Source organism: Spodoptera frugiperda, chromosome 8 (assembly GCF_023101765.2).
Source record: "Spodoptera frugiperda isolate SF20-4 chromosome 8, AGI-APGP_CSIRO_Sfru_2.0, whole genome shotgun sequence".
Lineage (NCBI taxonomy): Eukaryota > Metazoa > Arthropoda > Insecta > Lepidoptera > Noctuidae > Spodoptera > Spodoptera frugiperda.
The window spans coordinates 11,629,176-11,657,132 of record NC_064219.1 but is presented as its reverse complement, the minus strand read 5'-3'; the positions used below and the strand labels follow the sequence as shown (position 1 = coordinate 11,657,132).

The 27,957-nt window shown below is 40.2% G+C and overlaps 1 protein-coding gene across 1 annotated transcript; it reads left to right on the top strand.

Annotated features, from left to right (window-relative positions):
- The first annotated feature begins 61 nt into the window (after positions 1–61).
- LOC118275791 (paired box protein Pax-1) lies at positions 62–27,112 on the top strand. The gene is made up of 5 exons (XM_035593864.2): positions 62–238; positions 22,030–22,186; positions 23,671–23,803; positions 24,950–25,195; positions 25,498–27,112. Exons 1-5 carry the CDS (start codon positions 157–159, stop codon positions 25,588–25,590), a joined length of 711 nt encoding a protein of 236 aa, XP_035449757.1. The 5' UTR covers positions 62–156; the 3' UTR covers positions 25,591–27,112.
- Positions 27,113–27,957: the final 845 nt, after the last annotated feature.

Sequence of the window (27,957 nt, the reverse complement as noted above, 5' to 3'; positions counted from 1 at the left end):
AGCGCGGCGATTGGCCGGCGCGGGCCAATGGCAGCGGGGGGCGGGGCGGGTGGTCGCTGGCAGTGTGTCGGCGGCGCGCGCGCACATGTGGCGGCGAAGCGTCGCGCGACGAACGTGAGTGCCGCGGTGTCCATGTGAAGTGAAGTGCCAACTGACATGATGCTGGGCGGCATGGACGGCAAGGAGTACGGGGCGCTGCACGCCGCAGCCGCCGCCGCGGGCTACGCGATGGATACCGGTGAGTCTGCGCACCTCATACTACAGCCATTATTTATTGTTTCTTAATTAACACCGCTGAAAAATTATACATGTATAATGTAGGTACATGGTACCTTTAAACTATAGTTAAACAAAAATCTGAAAGCAGTACTTAAATAGTTCCTCATATTTTTTTTCACGTATGTAATTATTTACTCATGAGAAAAACTGTGAATTTGCATTAAACAATTAAAAATAAAATATTTCTGGAAAATTAAAACACGATTGCTGTGAAAGCCTGAACATTTTACACAGTAATCCATCGACTACCAAGTTTAATCAACTCCAAGGTACAGTTTCAGTTCTTCAGCACAATTTATATCAACAATAAAACTTCCATTAGTTAACATCCTGAAATTCCTTAAGAGTTACACATAGCTGCAGTAGGTACTTACATTTTTTTTATTATTCACCCGTAGCAAATAATTATCTCAAAAAAGCAGTATGAAAATTAATGCCCATTTTTAAAATAGGCGTAGGTATTAAATCATTACAATGTTAGAGAATTTTTTACCCATAACGTACTGAAATCCTTACTAGTATTGCAATGTCATAGTGTAAATTGGTAAAACAAATGAAGAAAAAATACTAATAAAATCAAAACAAAACACAGTTTTTCTAAAATAATTTGCTAGGAGGACCTACTACAGTTAGATCTGTACACCTTCTGAAAGAGGTAATTTTTTAAATCTGAATAACTTTCAGTATCGACCAACTCAAACAAAAAACACCTGATTTATTGAACAGAAATAGAACCTTAATAAATAAAGAAAACACAGCATCTTAGAGAACAAACTAAGAATGATACTTTCAATAGAACCATTTATTACCTGGGCATCGGCAATAATGTGACAAATGCGGGTACATGCGGCGTACAAGCCGTGCCCGTGTACAATTTGTATTAATGAAAGTAAAACACGGTGTTACCGCTGGATGCCATTTGCTCGACATGTTACTAAGATGGCGGCGTGTGTTCTACCGGCGCGGGCGCAGTAAACAGAGACCGAACAAGTAATTAAATTAGAAACAATATTTGTCAACATCAGCTCTGCTATGTTACCTGTTTTATTAGTAAAGGCATGTACTTGCTAATACATGGTACATACTCGTAAAGAATAACCAGTGAAAGAAAATTTTAAAAAGGAAAATTCGGTGTCATAAAATTTTAACGTTTGGTTTTATTTGTTGTTACAATCTTGTAGAATTACATTTTTTCATGTTTTTGAGACATTGTAAAATACAGAATGTTTTGAGAGAAATTCAGTTGGCCAGTTTGTTTTTTTTTTCTGATATTACCAATTTCCGGAGAGAATGAAAATAATAACATCAGAAACAACATTGACAATGATGCAATGATTACGATATGATAATATGGAAATTAAAGATTAGATTCGTTTTGTGTAGGTATCAATGACTCGAAGCCTCGTAGTGAACTATCTCGATAAAAAATAACATTAACACTGTGTCTTATGTTTTCTTTTAGTTTCTAATAATAAAGTTAAGCCAAAAGGGTTTTAATCTAAAATGTAACTAGTGGCAGGCAGGTATGTCTCAATGGGTCAATACGGCATTACCTGCCGCATTGATTTGATTTGATTGATTGGCATTACTTGCCGTACTTTAGGTTGCTGTGTACTGCCTAGCGGGTTACCGGGGCTCTGGTTTGAAAGAAGGGAATAGAAACGGGGTGGTTTTAGTCAGTCAGTCATCTAACGTTCCCCTCTCGCCTTGCCCAAGACGGGAGAAGTTACTGGACGATTTTCCCCGTCAAAAAAATAGTTGAAATCATTGAATCAAAGAAGTTGTTTCAACTATAGAATTTTGTCCAATAAACTCAAACTTTAATATTAAATACTTAGCAATCATTTCAGGCTTTATTATAGCAAAAACAGAAACTAAAACTCAAAATGAAAAGTAGGTACTTCTGGAAAAAAGTTACGCGTAAAACCTTTTCTCTTATATCCTCAACAGCATGATTATGGTAAAAATAATCACTTTAAAGAAAGCTATCACCACATTATAGCTACTGCCACTTACCAGAATGTAATCTAATTTTAGTCATCAGCAGTTTGTTACGAATTTGTTGTTAAAATAGTTTTATGTTCGTGAGGTCGCCGTTTGGAACTGTGTGCGAGATAAGACGACCTATTGAACCGGTTCGATCCAGTATCGCCTCGAACGAGCCCACTGCTGAAAACAATTCGGGTCTTTTTTGTACTTTCGTGACGTTTTCAGGGTCATATAAATAAGTGATACATAGAAGTATTTTTTTATGTTAAGCATATATTTTTTAATAGGCTTATATTGTATGGTCATTAAGATTAAGAGTATGTATCAAATATCAGATCGATCGGACTGAAAAATATGACTTATTAGGAGAAAGGTACAGTTCATGTATAGGGCACACCGAACCTCACTAGAATTGAGTATTTTCCTACTAAAATCGAAACAAACATGTATTTTGTAAAAAAATATTGTTATCGAGATTTAGTTGAACTTACACTGACAACTGGCTTCAAAAGCTTAGGAAGTCTGGTTAAGATGTATGTTCACGTTAAAGAATATTACAACCAGGTTCAAAAACCATCATAGGCCCTGAGTGCTCTATAGCCTTCATTGTGTTAGTTATCAAACTAGAGCTGGCAGACGACGGGATGAGCTGATGACGTAGTAAGTAGCAACAGCTGATACCCAAGCTGAGTCAAGCGAAGCCTATGTTTGTTGTGGAGATAAAGAACAACACATGTTTACCAATAGCTTGCACAATTAATTAGCGCCGCGCAGATAGTGATGTGACGCAAACTATCGATAACTCAGGCCGCACTCGATAAAGGGTCAACATCTCACCGTAAAACATGAATGGTATCATTGCATGTACGCAAATTAATTTTATTCTCTCATCGTGGGAGAGTATTGGTAATGGGGCTTTTGGCAAAATCACTTTATGTAATTCTCGTCGGTTAGTAATTTTAACAATTTTCATTAACCATCGCTAACCGGTCTCTCAACGATGAAGTACTTAGCGTGAGGGAGCAGCTAAACTAACAATTTCCTTGTCAGTCAATTAGGTGTCACTTACAGGTTGGTAAAAAGCAAAAATTTTGGAGATTCTTCAAATTTAAGAGACGAGAGAGAGAGTGAGAAAGGCCCTTTCTTATTTTAAAACACCCAGCAAACGTTCGCCATGCTCCATTTAGTACATTAATATGATCAGACACCTTATCACAGAATATATCAACATCTCGCTGACATCAGATGTAATCGATAATGATAAACAACCAATTAATGATTACATATCATGATGATATACCTATAATTTGTATCAAACACGATCATCACTCGAACTATTCCAAAACTACCGGAGAGTTTGCCAGATCACTGAGTTCAAAGCATAAGATGAGGAGATGACGCAAAGCCATTGTCGAACTTGCGTCATTACGTAACGTGCACCGCTCACACATTGTCCATTGACGTTCATTTCTACTTTACATTAATTAGCGAGTTGTCTGTTATCACGTTATCAGCAGCTTCGAGAGAAATTGATTAATTCGCGCGTCATTAGAGACAGGACAGCAGGCGTTAGATGTTGGACTCTTGTCTGTTCGATCATTTGCTTGTGATGTCAATTTATTTAATTAAGGGATGTTAGTGTCTCAGTCTGATGATAATGTTTGACGCACTGACTGTAGGTGAACGGTTATTGCGTATTTTATACGCATTCTCAGTTTTGGTTAATCTGTTTTTCATTAAAATCACTCATATTAACTGCACGGAGTTAGAAACACGGTAATCAGTAAATCGGAGCTTCGGAGATCCGTTATGCAGTATTTCTCGAATATAACATGGACGAATATGACAGTCGCTTCTGCTTCCAGGCCGTGAGCAGAAACCTTACAGCTACATTCAACATAATTATGTTGGGCCCCAAACCTACCCTTAGATCCTAATAGTTTTTGTAAGGATCCTTCTCGGTCTTAATTTCCAACCCATTAACTGAGCGTATATATCGACGCTGGAAAGGCAAAATGTATTAAGCGCCACTTTGGTCGAAAATGAGTTATATATACCGTTGGAATCGCCTGATTTTTCTCTTTCGAATGGTCTATGTCTCGCCTTAATTTGAGCACTTTGATGGCGGTTAATACACCGGTGATTTTAGACTTTTTCGTATATTTTTTTGTTTTAGTATTCATTTTTTTACTTTGGCTCATAAAGCGTACATGATAGTAACAAACTATTGATAAGTCATTTATACCTGCTTAAGTTTACAACTAGATTGGTTTTAAATCTCTTTACCTTTCCATTTTTCTAAAAAGTAACGCAATAAAACATTTTACAGATTGGCAATTATTATAAAATCTAAACATAAGTCAATTTACTTGTAAATAAAATATATGTTTTTTGCATTTAAAACATTTTACTTTTCTGCATGTTACAATTATTTGGACGTTAAAACAATTTTATCCAAAACATTTTATTACTAAAATGGTTGATAATACAATTTTACCTGAAGCTATTCTAATGTGTTTGTAGCACTTAAATTGATTTACCTAATGTAAAATTAATTGCATTTGTGAGTTAACCCTCCCAAAAAAGATTGATAAATACCAAACTATGGTGGTTAGACGGTAGTTCAAGACTGTAATTCACCGAGACCGCGGCTGTTAATCAGGGCCGAGAGCGTTGCGCGGGCGCTTCAGTCACCCATGCGCTGTCGACGAGGGAGTTCACGCTCGCTGTCGCAATACACTGTTCGTAAATATGAGGAGTACCTTAAGGCGGGTCCAGACATGTATCATTTGCCCGATCCGATCACCGTATCCGTATCGTCGACGCGTATCATGATCGCATATGTGGACGGGGAATGATACGCGTATCATGATACGCGATCTCGATACGCTGTTATGATACGGCCCGTCCCATGTCATGTCGGTTTTTGTCCGATCATCAAAGGTGATACAGATACGGACGTGGGTCAGTCTGGACGCGTCACTTATGTGTTGAAATCTTAGGTCTCTCATCAAAGCTCTTCCTCCAAGTCTGTATCTGTTTCTAAATAATTCCGTTTGCCACCATCGTCTCTGTTTTGGTTTTGAAGTTAGAATATTGTGAATGACAATAACAGGCACATGAAATTGCTAAATTCTCGTACACTTCAACCAACTGCGACGACATGTTTGATCGAGAGCAGAAACTGAACTAAGCAATTTGATACGCGATCATGACTATTGTGAAGATACGGATACGGAGCAAATCGGAGGCGTCCAAAACTTGATACGGGGCTTGATACAAACGCAGATACGGATACGGTGATCAGATACGGTGATCGGATCGGGCAAATGATACATGTCTGGACCCGCCTTTAGTTTGCAAACGTGTAATGCCAAAAAGAATTTACCAGATACTGATATAGAAGATGTTGATATAGAAGAAGATTTTTAATTTTCCAAAATGTGATGTGATTATTTTTTATTATTATATCGTCACGCTCTTTATCTCCGAAGGGATAGGCAGCGGTGCACATTATGCCACGTAACGCCACTGTATAATGTACACCCACTTTTCACAATTTATGTTGTAAGTCCCATGTAATAGGTGAGCCTATTGCCATACATCGGACACATTTGTAGATTCCGTGCTATTACTGAGAAATTTACGAAAAACCGAAAAAAGCCCAGCCATAATTCGCCCAACCCGGGTATTGCCCTTGCCCAGTAATCGCACTTGCAACCACTCGGCCAAGGAGACAGTCATTATTTTAATATAAGATTAAGTGAGATTATATTTTACACTTATAAGATTAATACTGATACAAAAGATGTTGATGAAGTTTCATGTTATCTATGTCTTGAATATGTTTCCAAAGTCTGATTGTTTTTCATTTTGTATTTGATTAGTATAAGTCTAAGTACAAGTGTACCTATTAACTTGTGATATCTGATCTCTACTAGGTATACTTAAAAGTACCTATGCCTTTCCATGTTCCGTACCAAAATGGCAAAACTGTTGGGCCTACATAGTTGAAACTTTGTAGGTTGATGTATTCTGGTAACCGCTATTTGGATTTCGAATAACAATTAATAAATTTTAAGGGGCACCCCATACATGGAACTGATTCAAAAAGTTTTAACCTATTCGTGATGGGTGTCTATCGATAATACTTTAAAAAAGACATTAAGGTTCCTAAAACCATGTTTCGTTAAAATCATTTGTTTGAAAGATAGACGTTTCCTAAGTAGAAAAATGAGTGCCCCCTCTCTAACATTTAAAATATGGGAGGGACAAAACTAAAAAAAAAATATATATGTTGTAAATTTCATTTGAAACTTTCAAAGAAAATTGGTTTGAACGAGACATCATTATTACTTTTTCAGAAATAATACAAATAGAACTCGTCCGTGAACGGTGGCGGTGTGTCCTGTATGGGCTGAGCACCGCCAAGTCCTCAGGGATGTGGTCGGCGACGGTGACCTCTCGCGCCCGTCACTGGTTCAGGCCATGGTGCGGAGCGAGGAAGACTGGGATGCCGTCTCCACCTTTTGCGAAGCAGTCATGCTAGCTACGGAGAAGGCGGGGCGCGTGAGAGAACAAACCTCCTCACGTCCCAGCCGTCGCGTAAGACACTCCGGGCGTCGGGGATCGCGGGACGATCTCCGGCCACCGTAAGTGCGGGTCTGCGGACGGCGAGCAAGGGTAGCTCGCCGCCCGACCAGAACCAGACCCGTGCGTGCGGATCGGATCATCTTGAGCTTCTGGGCGTAACTTTATCGCTTACACTAAACTTCGGCTCTTATATAGAGTCGAAGGCGCATCTGGCTGGTAGAAAGTTGGGTATCCTCTGGTGGGTGAGACGGTACTTCACACCGAAACAACTGCTGAGCCTGTACCAAGCGCAGGTTCGGTCATGTATGGATTACTGTTCTCACCTTTGGGACGGCTCGGCTAAATGCCAGATCAAAGCGCTAGAAAACATCGAAAAGCGTGCCAAGAAGCTCATCAATGATGATGCGCTTGTAGAGGCCTGGCTTCAAAGCCTTGAACTTTACCGGATACATTTCGGAGAGTGTGCGGGGGAATTGCACAACTTGATTCCCCCTAGTCCTTTTCATCATCGAACCACAAGACAATCGGCGAGGCGTCACCGCTTCATGGTTGATATCCCACCCACTCGCACGAAGCGCTTCGCTTCAAGCTTCCTTGTGCGAACTGCTAGGGAGTGGAACTCCTTGCCGGAGTCTGTGTTTCCTGATGGGTATAACCTAGGTGTCTTCAAGGCCCGAGTGAATAGGTTGCTTATGGGCAGACGTGCTCCACCGTAGGCCGCATCATCACTTACCATCAGGTGAGATAGTGGTCAAACGTCGACCCATTAAATGTAAAAAAAGAACACAGGCGCAAGGTTGCAAGCCTTTCCGTTTTTTACCAGATACATTTCGGAGAGTGTGTGGGGGAATTGCACAACTTGATTCCCCGAGTCCTTTCCATTATCGAATCACAAGACAATCGGCGAGGCGTCACCGTTTCATGGTAGATATCCCACCCACTCGCACGAAGCGCTTCACTCCAAGCTTTCATGTGCGAACTGTTAGAGAGTGGGATTCTTTGCCGGAGTCTGTGTTTCCTGATGGGTATAACCTGGGTGTTTTCAAGGCCCGAGTGAATAGGTTGGTTATGGGCAGAAGTGCTCCATCGTAGGCCGCGTCATCACTTACCACCAGGCAAGATAGCGGCTAAACGTCGACCCATCAAACGTAATAAAAAAGTGCATTTTCAAAAAACGCAAATATAACTTTGTCGTTCATACAAACACTATGTATAACGAAGTTATTTTATAACTTTTATATTATGCCATCTACTTGCTGCTACGGAACCCCTCATGGGCGAGTCTGACTCCCACTTGGCCGGTTTTTTTAAGACTGATTGATCTCAGAAGTAAGTGGTTTATATTTTTTCTTCATTTTGCGATGAAAAGTCCTTTTAAAAAATTTTTTTGCGTTATTTAGTTTTACCCGTAACTTCCATTATTCATTAATATTGTGAGATAATACTTAAAGCCCAGCGAAAACTTTAGCTTAATGCAAGATAAGACATTTTAGTTTTCATGGTCTGACTTGACCGGGCCTGATAAAACATTTTACTTAGACGTGTTAGTATGCTGTACAGAATATAACACATTTTATCTAGCTCATTTATGCAGCTTTTTGTTCGTTAAAACATGTTTTACCTGGACACGGTGAGTACGGTCAACTGACTTAAGTGAATTTTACCTAACCAAGATTATGGCCTGCATTGTATTAACTCCAAAATCTTGGACACGAAGACACTTACATTATTTTCTATTATTACATTTCATAGTAAACGTTATTCGTAATAATTATTTTGAGTTTCAATGAAAAAGCTCCAGTAATTAATTAGTTATGATTTTTTTTGCAAAATTTGAAACTTCAAATCGCTCTACTGAACAATTCACATAATGGCGGTTAATACATTTTGCCTTTCCAGCGTCGATATTATGCTAAACTCTCTTATACGCCTCTTATGAAGAGAACGACCATAGTCCACCAGTACGCTGTCACCTGTTCTCTTTCCTCAAGTTACATTGTATGTAATTCGCATTACATTTAGGACTTTTAAACCACATTCATGTCTCCATTCAACATCATGACACTTTCTTCAGTTAAATTAATCCGAGGTAGTGTAAGAATAACAGTGCTACCAAACTCTCCAATGTTGAGCCGCGGTGATAGCATTCATTGTGATAAGTGTAAGTACTTAGTTGTATCCAGCTCGCGATAAGCTTACTACGACATAATAACTGTAGCTTTTGTGCTACCTACCTACTAGTACTAGGTATTCTGATGTCTTTATATATATCTTAAATAATATCGAATTATTGTTTGTGTCTGTCTATGTAGTATTATTTTTAAAACTTTCTGTTGCGTACCTATTATGATAATTTAAACTACATTGTATATTTTTATACTAAACAAGTGCGTTTATAATGAAGGTTCAAGATTACTTTTACCTTTTGATCAACATTTTCAATTATGGTTTTTTAATGCTGGTGTAATGAGTTGCTTTTTACACTCAATTATTAATTCAGAATGCATACAACATGTATTTGTTACGCCCATAAAAATGTCAAACAACAAATTGTAGCCAAAAAAGTTACACGTAATCAATAAACAACAATGTTATCTCGATTGAAAAAATACTAGTTAATTACCTGGTTTATTTAAAATTGGCATAACGGCGGCGCAGACGCAGCGCCGCACTAAACGCGCGCGGTTTATCGATATGTCAGAGGGCGTCAAGGGTTATCGATAACTGCGATAAAACGGCACCGTCGCGCGTCACTAAAGTTATTGTATAACTGTTATACTTCACTAAAATCTGTTTATGTGTACCATTTTTGATGCGTAGTTCAGTAAACGTGAAGTTATGATAACGTATGGCAATGTGTGATTCTGGCCACGCCCTGAATGTACGCAGACATTTTAAAATATCTGTCTTTATAAAGATGTATGTACAGAAAAGGATTATGTAAAGTGATTCCCGATTCGCTCGCTTGAGCGTCGATAATTATTTTGGTAAACTTCTAAAAATAATACAGGAAAATATAATTATTATACCTAATTTAATAATGTGAACGCAGTATGGTGATAACTAAAATCTTAGTAGAAAACTGACAATATTTATGAGATATTTTTGCGACGACACAATCTACATTAAATAATAAATTAACAGCTTACAACTTGAATACATAAAGACAAGTATTTTTTCTGCGTGAGAACAGCCCTATCGTACACTAGGCAACCCTATTGGTAAGTGCGTTAGTGATGTGAAACAGAAAGGTATCGACATCGGCGGCGGCGCGGGCGCCGGTATCGGAGGGGTCGTCGATAATCGCCGGTTATCGCGGGGTTATCCGCCGCGCGTTAAGCACGAGCCACGCACATACACTACACATTATTTACGTTACTTTTCACAGAGTAAACTGTTATACGTTAGAAAATACCCAATTAGGGACCACTTTTATTATCCTTTTTAACATTATTGCTGCAAAGGCTTAGATAGCGTTGTTCGTTGACGCCATGTAAACATACACGACCGAGTCAAAATTGTGATGTTCTTGATAATGTCATGTTACTTTATGGATACATATACCTACTATGTATAATCGGAATTACAAAACATAGCTACAACAAATTAAGGTCGGTTAGTAGAATACTAGAATTGGAAGAAAGTGTAGTTTACTCCTCGTTTAGCTTCGTTACGGTAAAATAAATGTTAAATATTTGTATGCAAAATAAATCAACCGAATAAAATATAATGTTACGGCCACTTACATAATCGTGTGAATGGAACAAACTATTACGAATACATTCTCATTTATCTTTAAAATAGCACTGTTTAACATTTTCATATACATATAAAAATAGTATGTAGGTTTATTTGTTTGTTTGTGTATTCTATGAATGTTCGACATCCGTCAGTAGATGTGACAATAAATTACATTACTCGGCTCGTCACGCAAATTGCGAGATATTTGGTGGAACAACGTAATGCTGTCAATAAATAAATGTAAAGGTCCCACCGCGTGTAGTATATATATACCTATATATATTGCTAGTACGTCTGAAGATATTATTATACCGCGGCACCGGATACTCTTGTAGGCCAAAAGTTTATAAAACACCGTTTTCCTGTTGTCGTCTCGACTGAAAGTGTAGGCACATGATACAAGCTTTAGGCAAAGTATGTGGTCTGCACAGGTACTCGTTACAATGTGGTTACACTGCCAAAACTACGTATTGACTCAATTTCGTACAACTAAAGGAAAGCAAACCAAAGGTATATAAGTAAGGTAGGTTCACAAATAGCCGTCGCGCGAAACAACCGAAGTCATGCATCAGAAACACGTATATTTATTGTAATCAAAATGTCTCGGTTCCAGTATTCGTGTAAATATTTGTAGTTGAAGTACAATAATACAATTTAATATGGCCGACTATTTCCCTGGCAGCACAAACAATGTGTATTTATCCACGGAGCCATCGCGGCCTGTTTGTACGACGCGACGGCGGCTGCGCGGGCGCACCTCAAACAACGCTACCGGATCACAAGATCGCGTGGGATTGGGGACATCGGCTCTGAGGTTGGAGACAATCACGTTGTTCCCGTGGACAATGACTTAGCTTAGGATACTACGACGTCTGTCGCACAGTCAGTGGTGGCTAACTATCCTTCTGTGATGTGATTGGTTAAGAAAGAAACAGAAACATGATTTTTTAATCAATTTGTTAAGAACGAAGAAAGAAAGAAAAAGCATTTTTAATCGTTAAAAGACACGCACTCAAATACAAAAATACTAATATAATACAAAATAATAAACTTAAAAGAGTAAATACAAGAACAAAGCAACAGCGAAATAGAAGAAAACAGTGAAAATAAAATTAAGGCAATAAACACAAAAATATATCCTTGTAAAATGACCTTTCATAATTTTGTGGACTTTGTGAGCGAGTCATTTCATCACTTTAACCTAAGATATTATTAACATGTACTGAATACATAATGTAGCATGTAATCCAGGAGCCAGCTCCAGGCTGCAGGGACCTGTAACTCGACACTAACCAGGAGTGTAAGCCGTCGCCCAAACACTGACTAATGTTACAATTTCCTGTCAATTACCATTGTTTGTCCACTCTGATTCGCTCCTGTTCCCCTGCCAATGTAAACTGGACTCTATCACATTACACACAAGGATTATATTTTTAGATGTTTGTCTAGGTAATAAAGGGATAAGTACTGTCGCCCGATTTGTACATTTGCTGATCGTATTCGGTTACTTCGGGGGCTTATACAGTTTGTAGAGACATTTGTAGCGATGTTTGTGTTCAATAATATCAATATTTGTCTACATAACTGATGTAAGTATTGCCAAAAATATTGTTGGGAGACTCTGTACTTAGCAAACTAATGGTTGGTTGGAGGGCACGGACTCATGAGATGGTGACTATATAGTAGACATCTGTAGCTATACAACTATATGTACACAGTTCTAGACTTGTAATGACCGATCTGTACAATTACATAGGTAGTAAATAATTAGAAGATTCAAAAAAGTAATTGAATAGTCGATATGTATTTAATTTCTAAAGACATAACCTACCGTTTACTTCGATTAATTACGCATTCTAATTAACAATGTACCTATGCGAAATATTCTTTTGTTTATATTCTTGGTTCTCACAGTTTTAATTAATTAGCAAACAGCATCGACGGTAGGCCGACGGAAGATCTTTAGGTAATGCGCCGGCGCACCCAGCTACCGAAATCGTGATCACATCACTATTTGATTTGACCAGATCCGGTACAGTTGTGTATCGTACAGTTCTGCCGGTACCTGTATGTGTGTTGTGTTGTGTTTGATCATGATCGTCAACTTCCCTGGTCATATTTACTTTATCCAAGACGTGGCAGTTGGATCACATCAGAGATGAGCTGCTCGTAAGGTTTATCACAAACGCAGTGTAAGAAGGAACTAGCAGAAATTGAAAGTTCAGGCTGTATTGTCTGTCTGAAGGACTTCCCTACCTATAAAACAATAATCATCAGCTTATAAGTCCCCGTTGAGACCTCACAATAAAGTTAAGAAACACAAAGCGCGGCTACCTACAACAACGCATTCTGATATACCAGCTGAGCCCTCCACCAGCGCACGGACTTTCTACGGGCGTCGATGTTATTCTAACCAGCTAATTATTCCAGTTTATCCGTTTCGCCAGGCTGGCTTGTCCGGCCGAGTGACAGTCATTGTTTGCGCACGCATTAGCCGGCCCGCCTCGTGTCAACAGCGTAATGGCGGCAAACAGTACCCCCTCCCTCCCCCCGCCCCGCCACCCCGCCGGTCCTCGGCTACTGTCTTGACAGATGCGCCGGCGCAACGGGATCTCTGGTGACGTGTTCGGTTCAGAATAAATGTTTGGCGATGAATTTGTAATGTTCGATTGAACAAATTAAGGTTATTGGAGAGAAGGCGCTCTGAAATAAAGTTCTCGATCCGATATTTGGTAGTGATACGGGTTGAGAGCAATGACTGAACAGTAGTACGACACTGAAGGTTCTACTAACTATAACTCGACACACACTCTCAGAATACAATCTGACAGCAGCAGGATTTGAGTATCACTACACACTATTAAGGAGTTCAGATTTTAAAAGACCAATTGATTGTATTTTCTCACGCGAAACAGTGTTATCATTAAGTCGGAAAAGTTAATGTGAGAAAGGCTTTGAGCTCCTCCCGGTGACCACACCGAAATTATTTACATTACAAATTTTGTCATAGTCACGTTTGTATATTAAAGCTATGTTTTGCTAATTCCACCCTTCTACGCAAGACTTACCCTTGTACAAATATTTATGGCAACCTCGGAATTCCCTTATTAATTGTTACTGCGACAACTGCCACCCAACATGAGGTCCAGCTGGCTCGCGCGGATATCCAAAAATAACGCCCAGCAAATGAAAATCACCTCCCGCCACAGGATAACTAATAGTGTGGGCGAGCGGCGCATGCGCAGCTCCTAATGTGGCGGTGCTGCGGCGCGTGCGCCGGCAATAATTAGTCGTGGTGAGTTATGGCAGAATACGTGACACGGTGACACTGTTTATAGGGGTTAATAAGGGGCAGATGATGGGCTGCCAATGCCAGCCTCCGGAATGTCAACGATGTTTCTACCGACATGCCCGACTATATTTAGACTCCTCAAATACCACATTTTAATGGAGCTCGACCTATACACACTGCCTCTAGTTTGTACGCAATGTTTGCCATCATTAATATGGTAATTAATCGTTAAATATCTCCTGAACGTGATTTACTTCTCAATTACAATGTTAGTATTAGCCCGAGTTCCTGAGAGCACGCGTAGTTTTTTGTTGCTCGAAAGCATCACATTGAATCTTATTTGCTGGATGTTGGTGACACTTCAAGTTGTTTCATACCGATATTTTATTTGGCTACGTCATATTCAACACGTAATTACCTAAAACCTCCTCGTACGAAATCACAACACGTATAATTTATTAAATCGGTATCTGATTAAATACATGTAAGTTGCACGGGCAGCCCCCGGGCCCCGGTCCGCTGCCACAGAGTACCGTTCGCTGCGGTCGCAGAGCTCACCTCTAAGTCAAAACAAAATGTCCGAGCAGTACAAACACTACTCAAAGGCTACTGCCATTAACTGGGCTGTCCTCTCGACAGCTAAGGCCTCTTCAAACGGGAGGTACGTGAGCCGCGGCCGGCAGTAGCCGGTGTTTGCTTAGCGGGCTCGTTTGTCGGCGGCCTGTCGCCGTGTGTGGTCGCTCGAGGACCCTAAACACGGCTGCGACACGGATGAAAGTTCTATTACGGAAAACATGATAGATAAATATATCCGCCTTTGTTTTGATTGGCTCATCGGCTCCCGAGTGACCGTCCGACCCGGTGCACAAGCGCAAGCCTCGTTCACTTCAAATTCTGATGCAACGTTTGTGCTTAACAATCTTGCTCAATTATTTTATTCGTATATATAAATAATAATTCAATGAATAATCTCTGTATTCCAGAACATCAATACATTAATTATGTGCAAGATTATAACATACATGTTGTATGAAATAAGACTCGTGCTCTACTTCAGGTAGAACGATTATTAGTTGTACAGTATTTAGCAATACTGGTAGTGTACTAGTTGTGTTAATACATTGGCCGATACTCGCGCCTCGACCACGTGTTGGTAATGACAGCAGTAATGACAGCAGTAATGACACGCGCCATTTTACCGACTGCTGATAGCACCTGTCATGGCGGCCCGCGAACTGTGAGAGACACGTGTCAGAGTGCCAAGTGTAACGACAGAATGTTTTACGGTTACCTAAGAGATATTGCGCTGGCCTAGGTAGGCTGGGTGCCATCAATCTTTTGAATGTCGATTTTGCATCAGACTACAAAAGCTAAGCGTTTTGTAGCAAATAATTTCTAAAGTCATTTATATCACGCATGAAATATTTAAATATACGAAGTTCACTAGGCAAAAAATACATATTTATTCGATTGACAGAGTAATATAGGGACACACAAACTATGTCAAGGATTGCTATAAAGCGTGTCAAGCAAATATGTACTAATCAAACACAGTATTACATGCTATGAATATCAAAACAAGCAATAATAAATTAAACCGCACCGCAGGCTGAGTACCCCTGGGCGGGCGAGGCGCGCGGCGCGCTCTCATTGGTCCCCGCCTCGCGCGCAGGTCCGGCCAGGCTGGCGCAACATTTGGTTGTTTGTCCACGCCAAACAGTTTAGCAACGTGTAGTCTTCCAATGTCAAAAGTTTATTAACATTTGAACATCGATCTGTTGTTTGATTAAATCAGAATTTAAAAGGAAAGAACCCGTTCAAAACCTGTGTTCGATATCACTTACTGTTTCTCATCAAAATGTTACTGTTTGTTACAATGGAAGGTGTTACATTGAAAATATTTTTAAAATCTTTCACTGCATGGCCACTATTGTAAAATTAATTGATTATGAAGATAAATGATGAGTGTAAAATTTTGAGTGTGACTAAACGAATGAACTAAATCTCAGTAATTACAATGTAGTGCAGCAGCGCACAGAGAACACGGTGCCGGGTGCAGTTTATCGCACCGCGTAAATCAAACGCGTATGTAATTACGCGAAATACGCGATATGCGCGCCGATACAGTACATCTGTAATAGAAAGTTGATTAGTATGCGCGTGCGCAGCGAACGCAGTCCGCTGATTGGCCGCGCTGGCGTCGTAAAAGTGTTCGTAAACAGGCGCGTTCCATCCAGCGCAGTGATCGATAACGTTAACAAGGACGACGATACCGGCCGCTGCGGGATTTTATTTAAATTGTAAATTAATGCCCGCCTGCGGTACTCACCAGCTATAGACCACAGTCCTACTACACTGCAGCTTAATAACGCTCCATATTTAATAAATAAACAGCTAAAGCACCTTCGCTGCAACTCCATGCATCAAATAATACAACTTGTTTTTAAAGGCAGACTACGCCGTAGTCATGTCGCTACGAAGTTCCAAAACACAAACATAATTAAACGATTGTCGGTAATCATCAAAACCAATCATTAAGTATTTAGTTCTACTTCTATTTCCTAGATACAGTAACAACCGTAGCATAGTTTCATCTGCCGAGTCTCAGAACTACAAAATGTTTCTTTTTTTCGTAGCACCGAGCTACGACATTGCTACGACTTCGTAGAACTTGCTAATAACTGTAGTTATTCCGTCGTTAAAGAGTGCCGCCTAACTGAGCGCAGCGTGCCGTGAACTGATGCAGTAACTGATTGTCTTACGCTTTGAACTCGGTTATGTACCTACTCTAGTTACACACTGACCAGTACATAGTGTATGTATGAGCTGTGACACAACAAACATCTGCCCGTAGAGATGTTACTTCTTCCAAATACAAAGAGTATCTCCGACTATACAAGTATCCGGCCGCCGCCATGCCCCAGTAACCCATCATTCCCACCAGTTGACAAATTGGAATAGTTTCTTAAATTCTCACACCATCAAACACATTTACATGTAATATTACACAAATATTTCTTCTTAATATCAAAGCTTACCCAAAACAGTATCATAAAAAACTTTCAGCGGCTTCAGCGTCAAAGGAGCGGCTATTAATTAATCGCCGTACTGAAGAGAACACGGAACGACATGTATTTTTATATCCCACATCCACACAAAGGGCAAAACGTCCCCATCGCAATTTTAACGAACCATTGCTGCCTTTGTTGTTGTGTATACTTCGACATTTCAAACGGAGAGAGCGATGTATTTCGAGCGATATTAAAGTGGCGTAGTTTCGCTCGGATTAATGAATGCTTTATACCCGTCCGTACACTAGTAACTGTCAGCGAGGCCGCGTCAAAGGCGCGTCGTAAATTACCCGCCGAAAGAAAGATGTTTCCCGCCTTGTGATATTTTATCTCTTTCTCGCTCGTTGCCGATCGTATATTGTTTTCTCGCTTTACAACCAATTAGTAATGTTTCAAAGAAACTGTTCGATTTGATATTTGTAGACTTGTATTTTATTGATGTTTGAGCTATCGCATCGGTACGAGAAAATTGTAATTTTTTTAATTATTTTCCGAGCTGCCATTGTACGGTTTATATTGATTAGTTGCTCGGGCAACTAGTGAATTGCAAACTGTACCTATATTTGCTTCCACATTATAACAACCAGGGCAATCAAATGTTAAAGAAATTATGACATTTGGTGGACAATCGGACTCCAAGGTCGGGACTAACAAAGCGAGGCATTTCTTGTTCTTTCTGATTACTATTTAAAATTCAAGTGTATCGATGGTCCGTTTCTCCCCATCATCATAAATATCTCCCGATTTTCCGCCGAGTTACCGAGAGTGCTACAATATGCGCGCTACTTACAATAGAGTAACGCGCACGGTTAGTTGACGCGCATGTTCCCACATTCGACACACGCACTTATCTGCTATTGTTACGTTTCACCAGATAATACGATGACACGCAAGTTTGGGCTTAAAACATTGTTTTCTGGAAACTTGAGTATCTGTAAACTAGGCATTTATTACAAGTTTCAGATTTTTGGGAATGCGACCGACGACCTGTTTAATTGAATTGAATTTATCATTTTTTACTTTCCAATGAATTTAGTTACTGCTGAGCTAATTACATCTGCTTATACCAAAATCAGTAGCCAAAAACAAACCCGTGGCAATAAATCAAAGTCACTGTGCTTGGTGCACTTGATGCAGTAAACATCAAAGCGGCCACCATTTTCCCATAGTCCGTCAAAGTTCTTAAAATATATTACAAAAAGAGGTTCCGCACAAAAAGTGTCGATTGTGCGGAGTATCTGACATTGTGGTACCCTTTGATGTGGCGTCAGCGCTCGACTGTGACGGACGTTCGCGGAACGGACAAAAACTGCACACACGTGCTCTGCCTGCGCCTGCGCAGCCCGCCGGGACAGGCACTCGTGTTTCATGCTAAACTGGATGAGGATAATCGTAGAATACTATTGGATTAGTAATTTTATTAATGGGATTTTGGAAATTTTATTCATAACAATTTTCTAGAAATACTATAGATACTATACTATATGTATATTAATAGATGCCTATTGTGTGGCTGATATTTAGCTCAAAGCTGCTCAATACGCTACAGTATACATTGTGTAAGATGTCAAAGAGCAGCCGCCTCATAAATTAGTTCAGAAAGTGGAACAATAGATCATAATCGCTGTCCATTGTGTGACAAGGTGACAAGTGTCCGCAACATGTGACGATGCGTGTGCGCCGCCCTGTGCGTCGACTGCCGAGAGACAAGTGACGCAGCATGTCGCGCTAAACATCTAGCGCTCATCTTGTCATCTGTTGTGATTAGCCAGAAAATCTCACTTACGTACTTTCTATATTTAAAAATCTATACTACAAACAAATTCTTAGGTAATGTGGACTTGCCTTTTCTATGTTTACTATTCAATAGATATTTTATGTAATATGATTTTACACACAAGACCTGAAGTCTGAAAGTTTCACTAATGTGAAGAGCACTAGCAATCAGTTTTAAAGTCAAAGTCAAAGCATTTATTTCAATTAATTCTAAATTAGGCACTTTTGAAACGTCTAATTGAATTGTCCGTCAGTTTGTTGCCTCGGTGTCATTGCCGCGGTTGGCGTCGTGTCGCGGCAACGCTGGGCAAGTTTGTAACAATGACAAGTGCGGTGCATGTGTCGAGGCGGAACCGGCCCCGCCCCCGCTTTGATGTGCCGCCGCCATTGGCCACACTGTAACATGTGCCCATGTGCCCGCGTCACGGAGCCCGGCTCTAGTGCCGGGACCCGCGCCGACACTCGACACTCGCTGTCATAAGTGTCACCTTTGACTTTTGACTACTGTTTCATTTATTGTTCATCAATCATCATATTACTTAATATCACTATTATCCCTTTGATTTACCATTTGTGATGCGTTTTCAAAATACAATTACGATGATAACTTAATAACTGTGGAACCTACAAACGTCATACACTCATACTAAAATTAGTACACACAACAGGTATTAATATCTAAGTAAGAACAGGATATAAATCCTAATATTATAATCTTAACTGTCATATTCTGTCTGAACTGTCATATTACGCAGCAGTAATATGGCAAATACTATGATTTGTGATATTTTATACAATAAATAAAATGTATGTCATTTCAAGCATGTGAAGTTCAGTAAAATGTCATCTTTATGATACTGCGCGTGCGCACAAGAATGTCATAAAAATATTGCATCTTTAAACATCTTATGATCAAAATAGTTCTCTAAAAATAATAAACAACAACTACCCACACTCACCTTACCTTGAAATGTTCATACATAGTAGGCACCACTATATATAATTATATGTTATATGCATATGTTGCATAAAGCGTTAGTAGTACAGTACTCTGTGTAATTAATAAATCACAAGTTGCTGACGTTGCCAAATACATTGCGTCTATAGTGTCGCGGGTGATAAACAAATGAACATCTGAAGTTCACTGCCCTCAAATAGCAGCAACAAGAAGCAGCACTATGTCTGCAGCAGTGATCCAGAGATAGATAAATAGATTAATCTTAATATTATGTATTGAGACACTTAACACTTAATACAATCGCCGCGTCGTGTGTCGCAGAATGCTGCTCATGAATATGAGCCTCAAGCATGGCTTGAAACTAGTCGTTCCTCGTCAATAACATTACGTGATGCCGACAACATAATAATTAATTTAGTATGTCTCACGAAAGTTACAATAAAATTATTGAGACATTGATGAATTCATAGCAAGCACAAATCAAAACAATTGTCTTAGGTTAGGGGTAGATAAGATAGTTTAAACACTGAATTCTGCTTTAAAAGACATTCATTTTAATTTAATTGTTTAAAAGGTAACCTCCTCACACCGCAGCGTAATGTAAAATTAATTAAATTATAGACATCTTCCCATTTTTTATTAGTTTCGTAAAACCTTAAGCACGAGCTTACTCCTGTCACATAATTGTAATTGCGCCGCCTCTATAATAAGTACAGTCGTATAAATAAACTAGTGACACGGTACTTTGTCAGCGGTGGCTGCGAGTGGCGCAACAAGACAACGAGCGGAGCGCATTAGTCAAGCATTTTGTTCACTACTCCGCTAATTTGTACCCCGACGAGCGAGGAGTGAGCGCGGTTTATTTGTTCGCCTGTACTTTGTCACCGGAGCGGGGTTAGTGAATAATGCGACCGTTTCGTGGTCATTTTTTGGTGTATTTGGACGTCAACGAACATGTATTGGTCGTTTTCTTCAAATTGCTGAACAGCTAAATTGCTTGCGCGGATTTTATTCGAAATATTTCAGATACACTCGAGAAAATACACTCCGTTAATAGATGGATCGCCGGTGTTCACATATAAGACTAAACTTAGGTCATGAGGGCATTAGATGTACAAGATATTAATTAATTTGTAAAACACTACGAATGAGACACAAGAAGACAAAAACAAACTTAATCCGCCATGAGCGTCCAAACATCGTTCGTACCTTGGACAGAATGAAACCATTTTTACAAATGAATTAATAAATTGGACCGCGCGGACAGACAACATACTAACATAATTAAAAACTTGTAATTAATGGTCGCAGGTAGAGCCAATAACAAACAAGCTGCAATTAGTTACCATTCCTCCACGTCGCCGCCATAAATCACCGATATCACAGAGATCGCCACTCCGGTACTTATAACCCTCTCACCGCCGCTGCCATGATAAATGGTTCCAAACGATCGTGGAAACAGAGTGAGAACTATCCCGAGCGGTGTAGGGTTACAGTTATTTGTTGTCAGTGTCGCGGTGTGTCAGTGTCGCCGCGGTATGACGGCTCGTGTCTCTCGCACTGACAGCCGTCACACTGACGTGCCGTGACGTTTATTGGACGGATGCAACAGGAGATGCGCGGGCGCATAACTGTCCAGATTTAAATAGTTTTAATATGTTTAAGTGTAATGCGATACATTTGTATCTTCTATTAGTAACAGCATGTTGTTGGTTATTTTGAACATGTCTCACGAGTTCATTTAAAATGTATTAAAACGTAGAAAAATATAATTGCGTCTTAGTTTCTCAATATTTGGTCTATTATTATTGTAAGCGCTCACAAATTAGCGACTCGCTATAATATCGAACCGGCTCAAAATATAACAAGCTACAGTTTTACGACATTATGCGCCTGCGCAGGTGTCGAGTGTCGGCACAAAACGACGAGTGTCGGCGGTGGCGACATCAAAGTTGGTGTCGGGTAACAGTGGACCCGATAGCTTTGACTTAATTACGAACAGCTAGACGGCGGCCGGAGGGTTATGCGGCTCAGCCTAGAGCTTGTGTTACACAAGTAATTAGGATTCTCCATTGTTACGTATATTATAGTTAAAAGTTTAAATTTTTCTCTTTCTACTTCTTTTTTTGTTGCAAAAAACTTTTCTTAAGTTTTGCACTTAGTAAGAAGTTTATACCTACGATTAAATAGTACAAGTTTTATTATGTCCTGTATTCATTCAAAACCTCTTTTTCTCTTCCTTTTATTAAACTTCTATCATTTTACAAAGTTCAATTTGTTAAATCTCATATATACCAACAATTTCTAACATAAACTGCTCTCCCCACCAGACCCGAGTGCGGCGGGTATGGGCAACCCGGGCGTGGCGGGCAGCGGCACGCAGCAGTACGGAGAGGTGAACCAGCTCGGCGGGGTCTTCGTCAACGGCAGACCGCTGCCCAACGCGGTGCGGCTGAGGATAGTCGAGCTGGCACAGCTTGGGATCAGGTGAGGAACTGAGGAGTCTTTGACTGAGTTTGACTTTGACTCTCTTTTGGGGGTTAGGGATTTGAGGGTTGGAGAGATTGGGGAGGGGAGAATTGGGCTTCCGTTAACCTCGTGACCTCACTAACTCGTTGAAAATAACGCAAGCGTTGTTCCACGCGGGTTTTCTGTGATGCGTTCCATTCGTGCCGGTGCATGGCTGTTCCATACTATTACATTATTCGCCGTAACTATTGTATTATAAGAATAATCGATTTTGTTTAGTAAAGTTTATGAATGGCGAGAGGCACGGCAATGACAAAAATCGTTTGTTAAGATAACTATACACTAACTAATCAGCTATTGTTATCTACAACTAACTACATTAACTTTTTATCAATCGCTTGTTACAAAGTTTTATCTTTTACTTATTTTAATATCGGATAATCTATTTATCATAGAAACAGCTGTTCACATACTTATATCACGCCGCGGCGCCGTTTATACCTTGAAGAGAGGTAGAAACTACACAAACACATTGTGAGATAAATGTATACTGAATATCCAATTTGAAACATCCATTACTGACACTATACTATGACATAGAACGAAATATAATTACCTCAGGCTTATCAGACGCACTAACAACCAAATCGAGCTTACATAGAAAGTATTTTAACTAACCTAACCCATCAAATTGATGCTGATGAGATCACAAATAGTTTAAGAATATCTTTATTCTATCTACTACCTACCCTACGATTACCTACGTATCTATGTACATATACTAAGTAGGTGTTACACAACGCGCTACTAGTGACCACTATCAGCGGACTATTACTTGTTATCAATAGTTCCATACCATAAACTAATACAATGTTTCTCTAACCTCCGCCGATAATCTGGGAGTTAGATAACTTGCAAACGTTTAATACACTTATAAATAGCAGTAACTAGCTATTTATACTACCTATATACATATATTACGTTCGTACCTTCTAGTACAGGGGTGGCCAACAGGTCGATCGCGATCGACCGGTCGATCCCGAGGGCATTTTAGATCGATCGCGTACCAGAATCTATTAAGAAAAATTTTCAAAATTTTTGGTACTAAAGAATGTGTACAAATAAATATTTTGTATAAAAGACCGATCGCGAGGAACTTTTAGAAAAAAACCAGTCTCGCGAGTACATTAAGTTGGCGACCCCTGTTCTAGTACAATGTGATTGTGTTAGCCAAGGATTTTACATTACTTTCAAATAAAATCCAATAAGTGTTGTGCTACGTTCTACTTCTATTAATCTGTCATTCTCCCATTATGAAAGGAGCACCCATATAGGCATGTATTGCACGGCAGCAATTGTTGCAGCCTGAAATTAAGGACTGAAATCAACAGATGATACAACCTATTATAGATCACAATAACTTGAAGTTATTAGTTGTAATCTGTATTAGAAATAAGTAGAGGTACTTTAATTCGTCTCTAACTATGAACGGTTTTGTCCAGGCCATGCGACATCAGCCGGCAGCTGCGAGTGTCGCACGGCTGCGTCTCCAAGATCCTGGCGCGCTACCACGAGACCGGCTCCATCCTGCCCGGAGCCATCGGCGGGTCGAAGCCCAGGGTCACCACACCTAAGGTGAGTCGAATGAAAGGAGTGTTCTTGCTAAATACAAAGATCATCTTCAATTTTAAGGAGTGTTGTTTCTCTTGTAATATTTAGGTGCTTTTTTTTTTTTTTTTTTAAGGGGGAATCATCCAATGACTTTTTGGCCTTGGCTGAGGCGAGAGGGAGTGGCAAACTCTTACTGACTAAAAACCACCCCGTTCCTTCTCCTGCTTTTCAAGGAGCCCCGGTAAACCCGCTAGGTAGTCCGCAGCTCCGGGTCAGGCATCATTGCCCTGCTGGGCCCCATTGTGGTGGTCTGATGGCTCTTTGAGGCGCGCGCAACGCGACGCGCCGTACTCACGGGTCTGGTTCTGTTCCAACGGTGAGCTACCCAACTCTAATCCGCAGGCCCGCACTTACGGTGGCCTTGATCGTCTCGCGATTAGTACCCCGACGTAATCTGTATCTCGCGACGGCTGGGGCGTGAGGAGGTTTGTTCTCTCACGCGCCCCGCCTCCTAATTAGTCTAGCATGACTGCTTCGCAGAAGGAGGAGACGGCATCCCAGTCCCTCTCGCTCCGCACCATGGCCTGAACCAGTGCCGGGCGCGAGAGGTCGCCGTCGCCGACCACATCCCTGAGGACTTGGCGGTGCTCAGCCCACGCAGGGCACACCGGGTATGTCCCACGGCTGCGTCTCCAAGATCCTGGCGCGCTACCACGAGACCGGCTCCATCTTGCCTGGGGCCATCGGCGGCTCTAAACCTAGGGTCACTACACCTAAGGTAAGTCGAATGAAAGGAGTGTTCTTGCTCAAAATCAAAGATCATTTCAATTTAAAAGAGTGTTGCTTCTCTTGAAATTTTTAGGTGCTAAATAAATGACTTTTCTTTCTATGTATGTAGAGTGTAGACTAATGGTTAAAATGGTTTACCTAATCCATTTATGGTTAATTTAATGCAGAAACTTCACTCGTACCAAATAACAGCTCTTACACACGAGCGGCATGTTACTAACGGCAAAAGCTCTAAGCAGTTGCAAAAATAAAAATCTATAGGAATCTAAAAAGTATAACAGAAACGAAAGAAAGATACGCCTCAACCATACAAGATATAAGGAAGTATAAAATTTTTCACTTTTTTACCCAAATAGATTATCATAACATTTCCTTCGGCAGGTGGTATCATACATAAAGCAACTGAAGGCGAAGGACCCTGGCATCTTCGCGTGGGAGATCCGGGACCGGCTGCTGGCGGACGGCGTGTGCGACAAGTACAACGTGCCGTCCGTGTCCAGCATCAGCCGCATCCTGCGCAACAAGCTGGGCGGCGGCGCGCTGTACCCCGTGCCGCCGCTCTACCCCGTGCCGCCGCAGCGCTGCTGGCCGCTGCACCAGCCCTACGACTACTACGTCTACCTACAGGTCCGCTGCTTCTCTAACATCTTATCTTGACCTCAACTATTACATACGATTACCGATCAAAATAATTATTTAAATAAAGTTACGCTGATAGATAACGCTGCCACTTAATTAGGTACATCACTGATGTGACTGTTCCATAAGCCGGTGACGCTCCTTTAAATCTGTGCAAAGTTGGCTTTTTTGTTAGTAAAACCCTTTCGTTACACTCCAGGAGTCCAGGGTCCTTGTGTTGTCAATCGGATTTTCAATAAGTGTAGGCTAAAAATTGCAATTTTAATTAAATTACCCTGCTTTGTCCCCAGGGTCGTCAGCACACAGCAGGCAACCCCCACGCGCTGCCTCACCCCCATCAGCAGCCGCCCCCACCCCACCATGCGCATGCGCATGCCCTCTGACACGCGCGCCTCGCCACCAATCACGACCGGTGATTAACATAGCCGGTGATTACTAGATCGCCACCAGTGGCCAGTGATCACCCAGTGAAGTGAAGTGATACTATTAGTGATCGTGGTACTATTTAGTGACGGAGTGATATGTGACACTATTGCAGGGTACGTGCGTCACGACTGAGATTAGTAGAGTAAGATATACTTTGTATCGCTGTACGATGTGCGCAGCATGTTCAAAGGGTCATAGATTTGTAAAGTAATGGTACAAAGAAGATATATTAGGAATACAAAATTGTATAAGTTCGCATTTCGCAATATTACTCGAAATATAAAGCAATGTAAATGGGAGTTTTTAATGTGATGATGTAAAATAAAGGTCTGTGTGACACTACTACGCGCAGTCTCAATAACCTAGCGGAAATGTCGCCTATTGCAAATGAAATTAAGATTAATTTTATATGTTAAGTTATTGAGACTGGTAGTTAGTGTCTCCGACCATATAGTTGTCGCCAGGGCCTGGTTCAGAGTGCAGCGTGATATAGAAGTGACAAACTGATCTTGTAGTGATAAACATTTGTTGATAAAAAGTATTACCTTATTATTATTGTATATACGATACGTTATCACGTGTAAGATACATAGATTCTATTCAATATATGTTTACAAGGCGATTCATATCATAGATTTGGTAAAAGGAAAATTATAATGGAATTGTCAACAATGCTGACGCAGAGATAATGTTCGTCATTGAGTTGCATAATTTGTTATCAATTACATATTTTGTTGATAATTCAAATTGTGTTTTGTTAAAATTGTATTCTTGTTAGCTTTGTGGCTACATTTATGCGAAGAGCTGCGCGCCGACGGTAACTGTCCGTCGGAATAAAAGATTGTACAGTCTACTGGTTCAGTAGCTTGAACATGAAACGATAGAAAGTATATAAATGGGATATTATTAATCTCTACTTAAATAGCTAATTTACTAATATTTTCTGGACACGATGATGTTACTAATTAAGGTCGCAGGAAGCCGCTGGATGCAGGTCGCGTCCAACCGGCCTATCTAGAAGTCATTGGGGAAGGCCTATGTTTAACAGTAGACGTCTTGTGGCTTATATGATGATGATGTTAAATTATACGAAATACTTTGTGATATGAATCGTCTCGTAACTTGTAGATACTTATGTGTAAGTTATGGTTTTAATAAACAGAGCGATGCGGATGTCCTCAGCTATTTATGTATGGGTGCAATCATGTAAATATTTAGTTCGAACACCACACGTGTACTTACCTTAAACAAACTATTAATATTACTTCTAATATTTAATTTTATTCATAAAACTATTTGTTGAACAGAAATGGTATCTATCGCACAGATAATAAAGGTTATATGTTGATAGTATGTTTTGTTCAATTTATGATTTCTTTCTGTCTCTATTCTCTAACTGCCGTGTCTCAATGTATGTGATAAGTAAATGGATGTTATAATATAAATGAAACTGAATTAAAATTGTGATACACTAACTGGGAATCATATGTCTAATATTATATTATACGGAAACTTCTCAAATAATCTTTTCTAAATGTGAATGTAAATAAATCTCAATTCATTACAAATTAATTATATAATTTATGTCTGAATTACTTTTGGTAACTGTAATTGTCAATAGAAAGATAGATCTATGAGAAAACGAGAAAATCTAATTATATTTTATCAGACCTACAACAGTAGGTGTCTGCTAAACATTAGCCGGTATTTGTAAAGTCTGTACAAACTAGATGTTGTAAGGTGTGCGGCAGTGGTGACAGGAGGCGTACGGTAGTAGGATACGAAATCAATATCAACTCCAAACGTAATATACAAACAACCAAAAAGAAATTGTATCAGAATTGGTGCGCGGCTCGTAATAAAAGTCCATTGATTAGGCCGCGCTCGACACCGGCCGCCTCACAATGGCTCCACAAATAAATCCTCTATTTTCAGTAGCGCACTCTGATTTAATTACGCTGTACAACGTGATATTTCATTAAAAATTCAGTGGCTAATTGAATGGCGCGCCCGCAGCGGCCGGCTCCGCGCCGCACACGCTCGCGTCCCGAATCGACTTTACAACCGAAAACAATAAACGAACGGATATTGGTCGCGTACAAATATTCGTATCGCGACCACTGGACACGAATTACCAATTAAATCCCTGCTTTGTTTCGAATTTAATACTACCTAATCCGAAAATTTTACTGTATTAATAACAAAATTTTATGATCGCGCTCGAAAATGCGCGCCGGCAAAAAATATGGCGACCGGCGGCCGAGCTCGCTGTTAAAATGACATTTGACGCCGCTCGAGGACTGCGCAAGCGCAGGCTCGCAGGG

Bases quoted from the DNA above. Each gene is read 5' to 3' on its own strand.
- LOC118275791 (XM_035593864.2), top strand. From the start codon at position 157: ATGATGCTGGGCGGCATGGACGGCAAGGAGTACGGGGCGCTGCACGCC. The intron at 22,187-23,670 runs GTGAGGAACTGA...GGTTTTGTCCAG, and splicing joins CTGGCACAGCTTGGGATCAG to GCCATGCGACATCAGCCGGC. The intron at 25,196-25,497 runs GTCCGCTGCTTC...CTTTGTCCCCAG, and splicing joins ACTACTACGTCTACCTACAG to GGTCGTCAGCACACAGCAGG.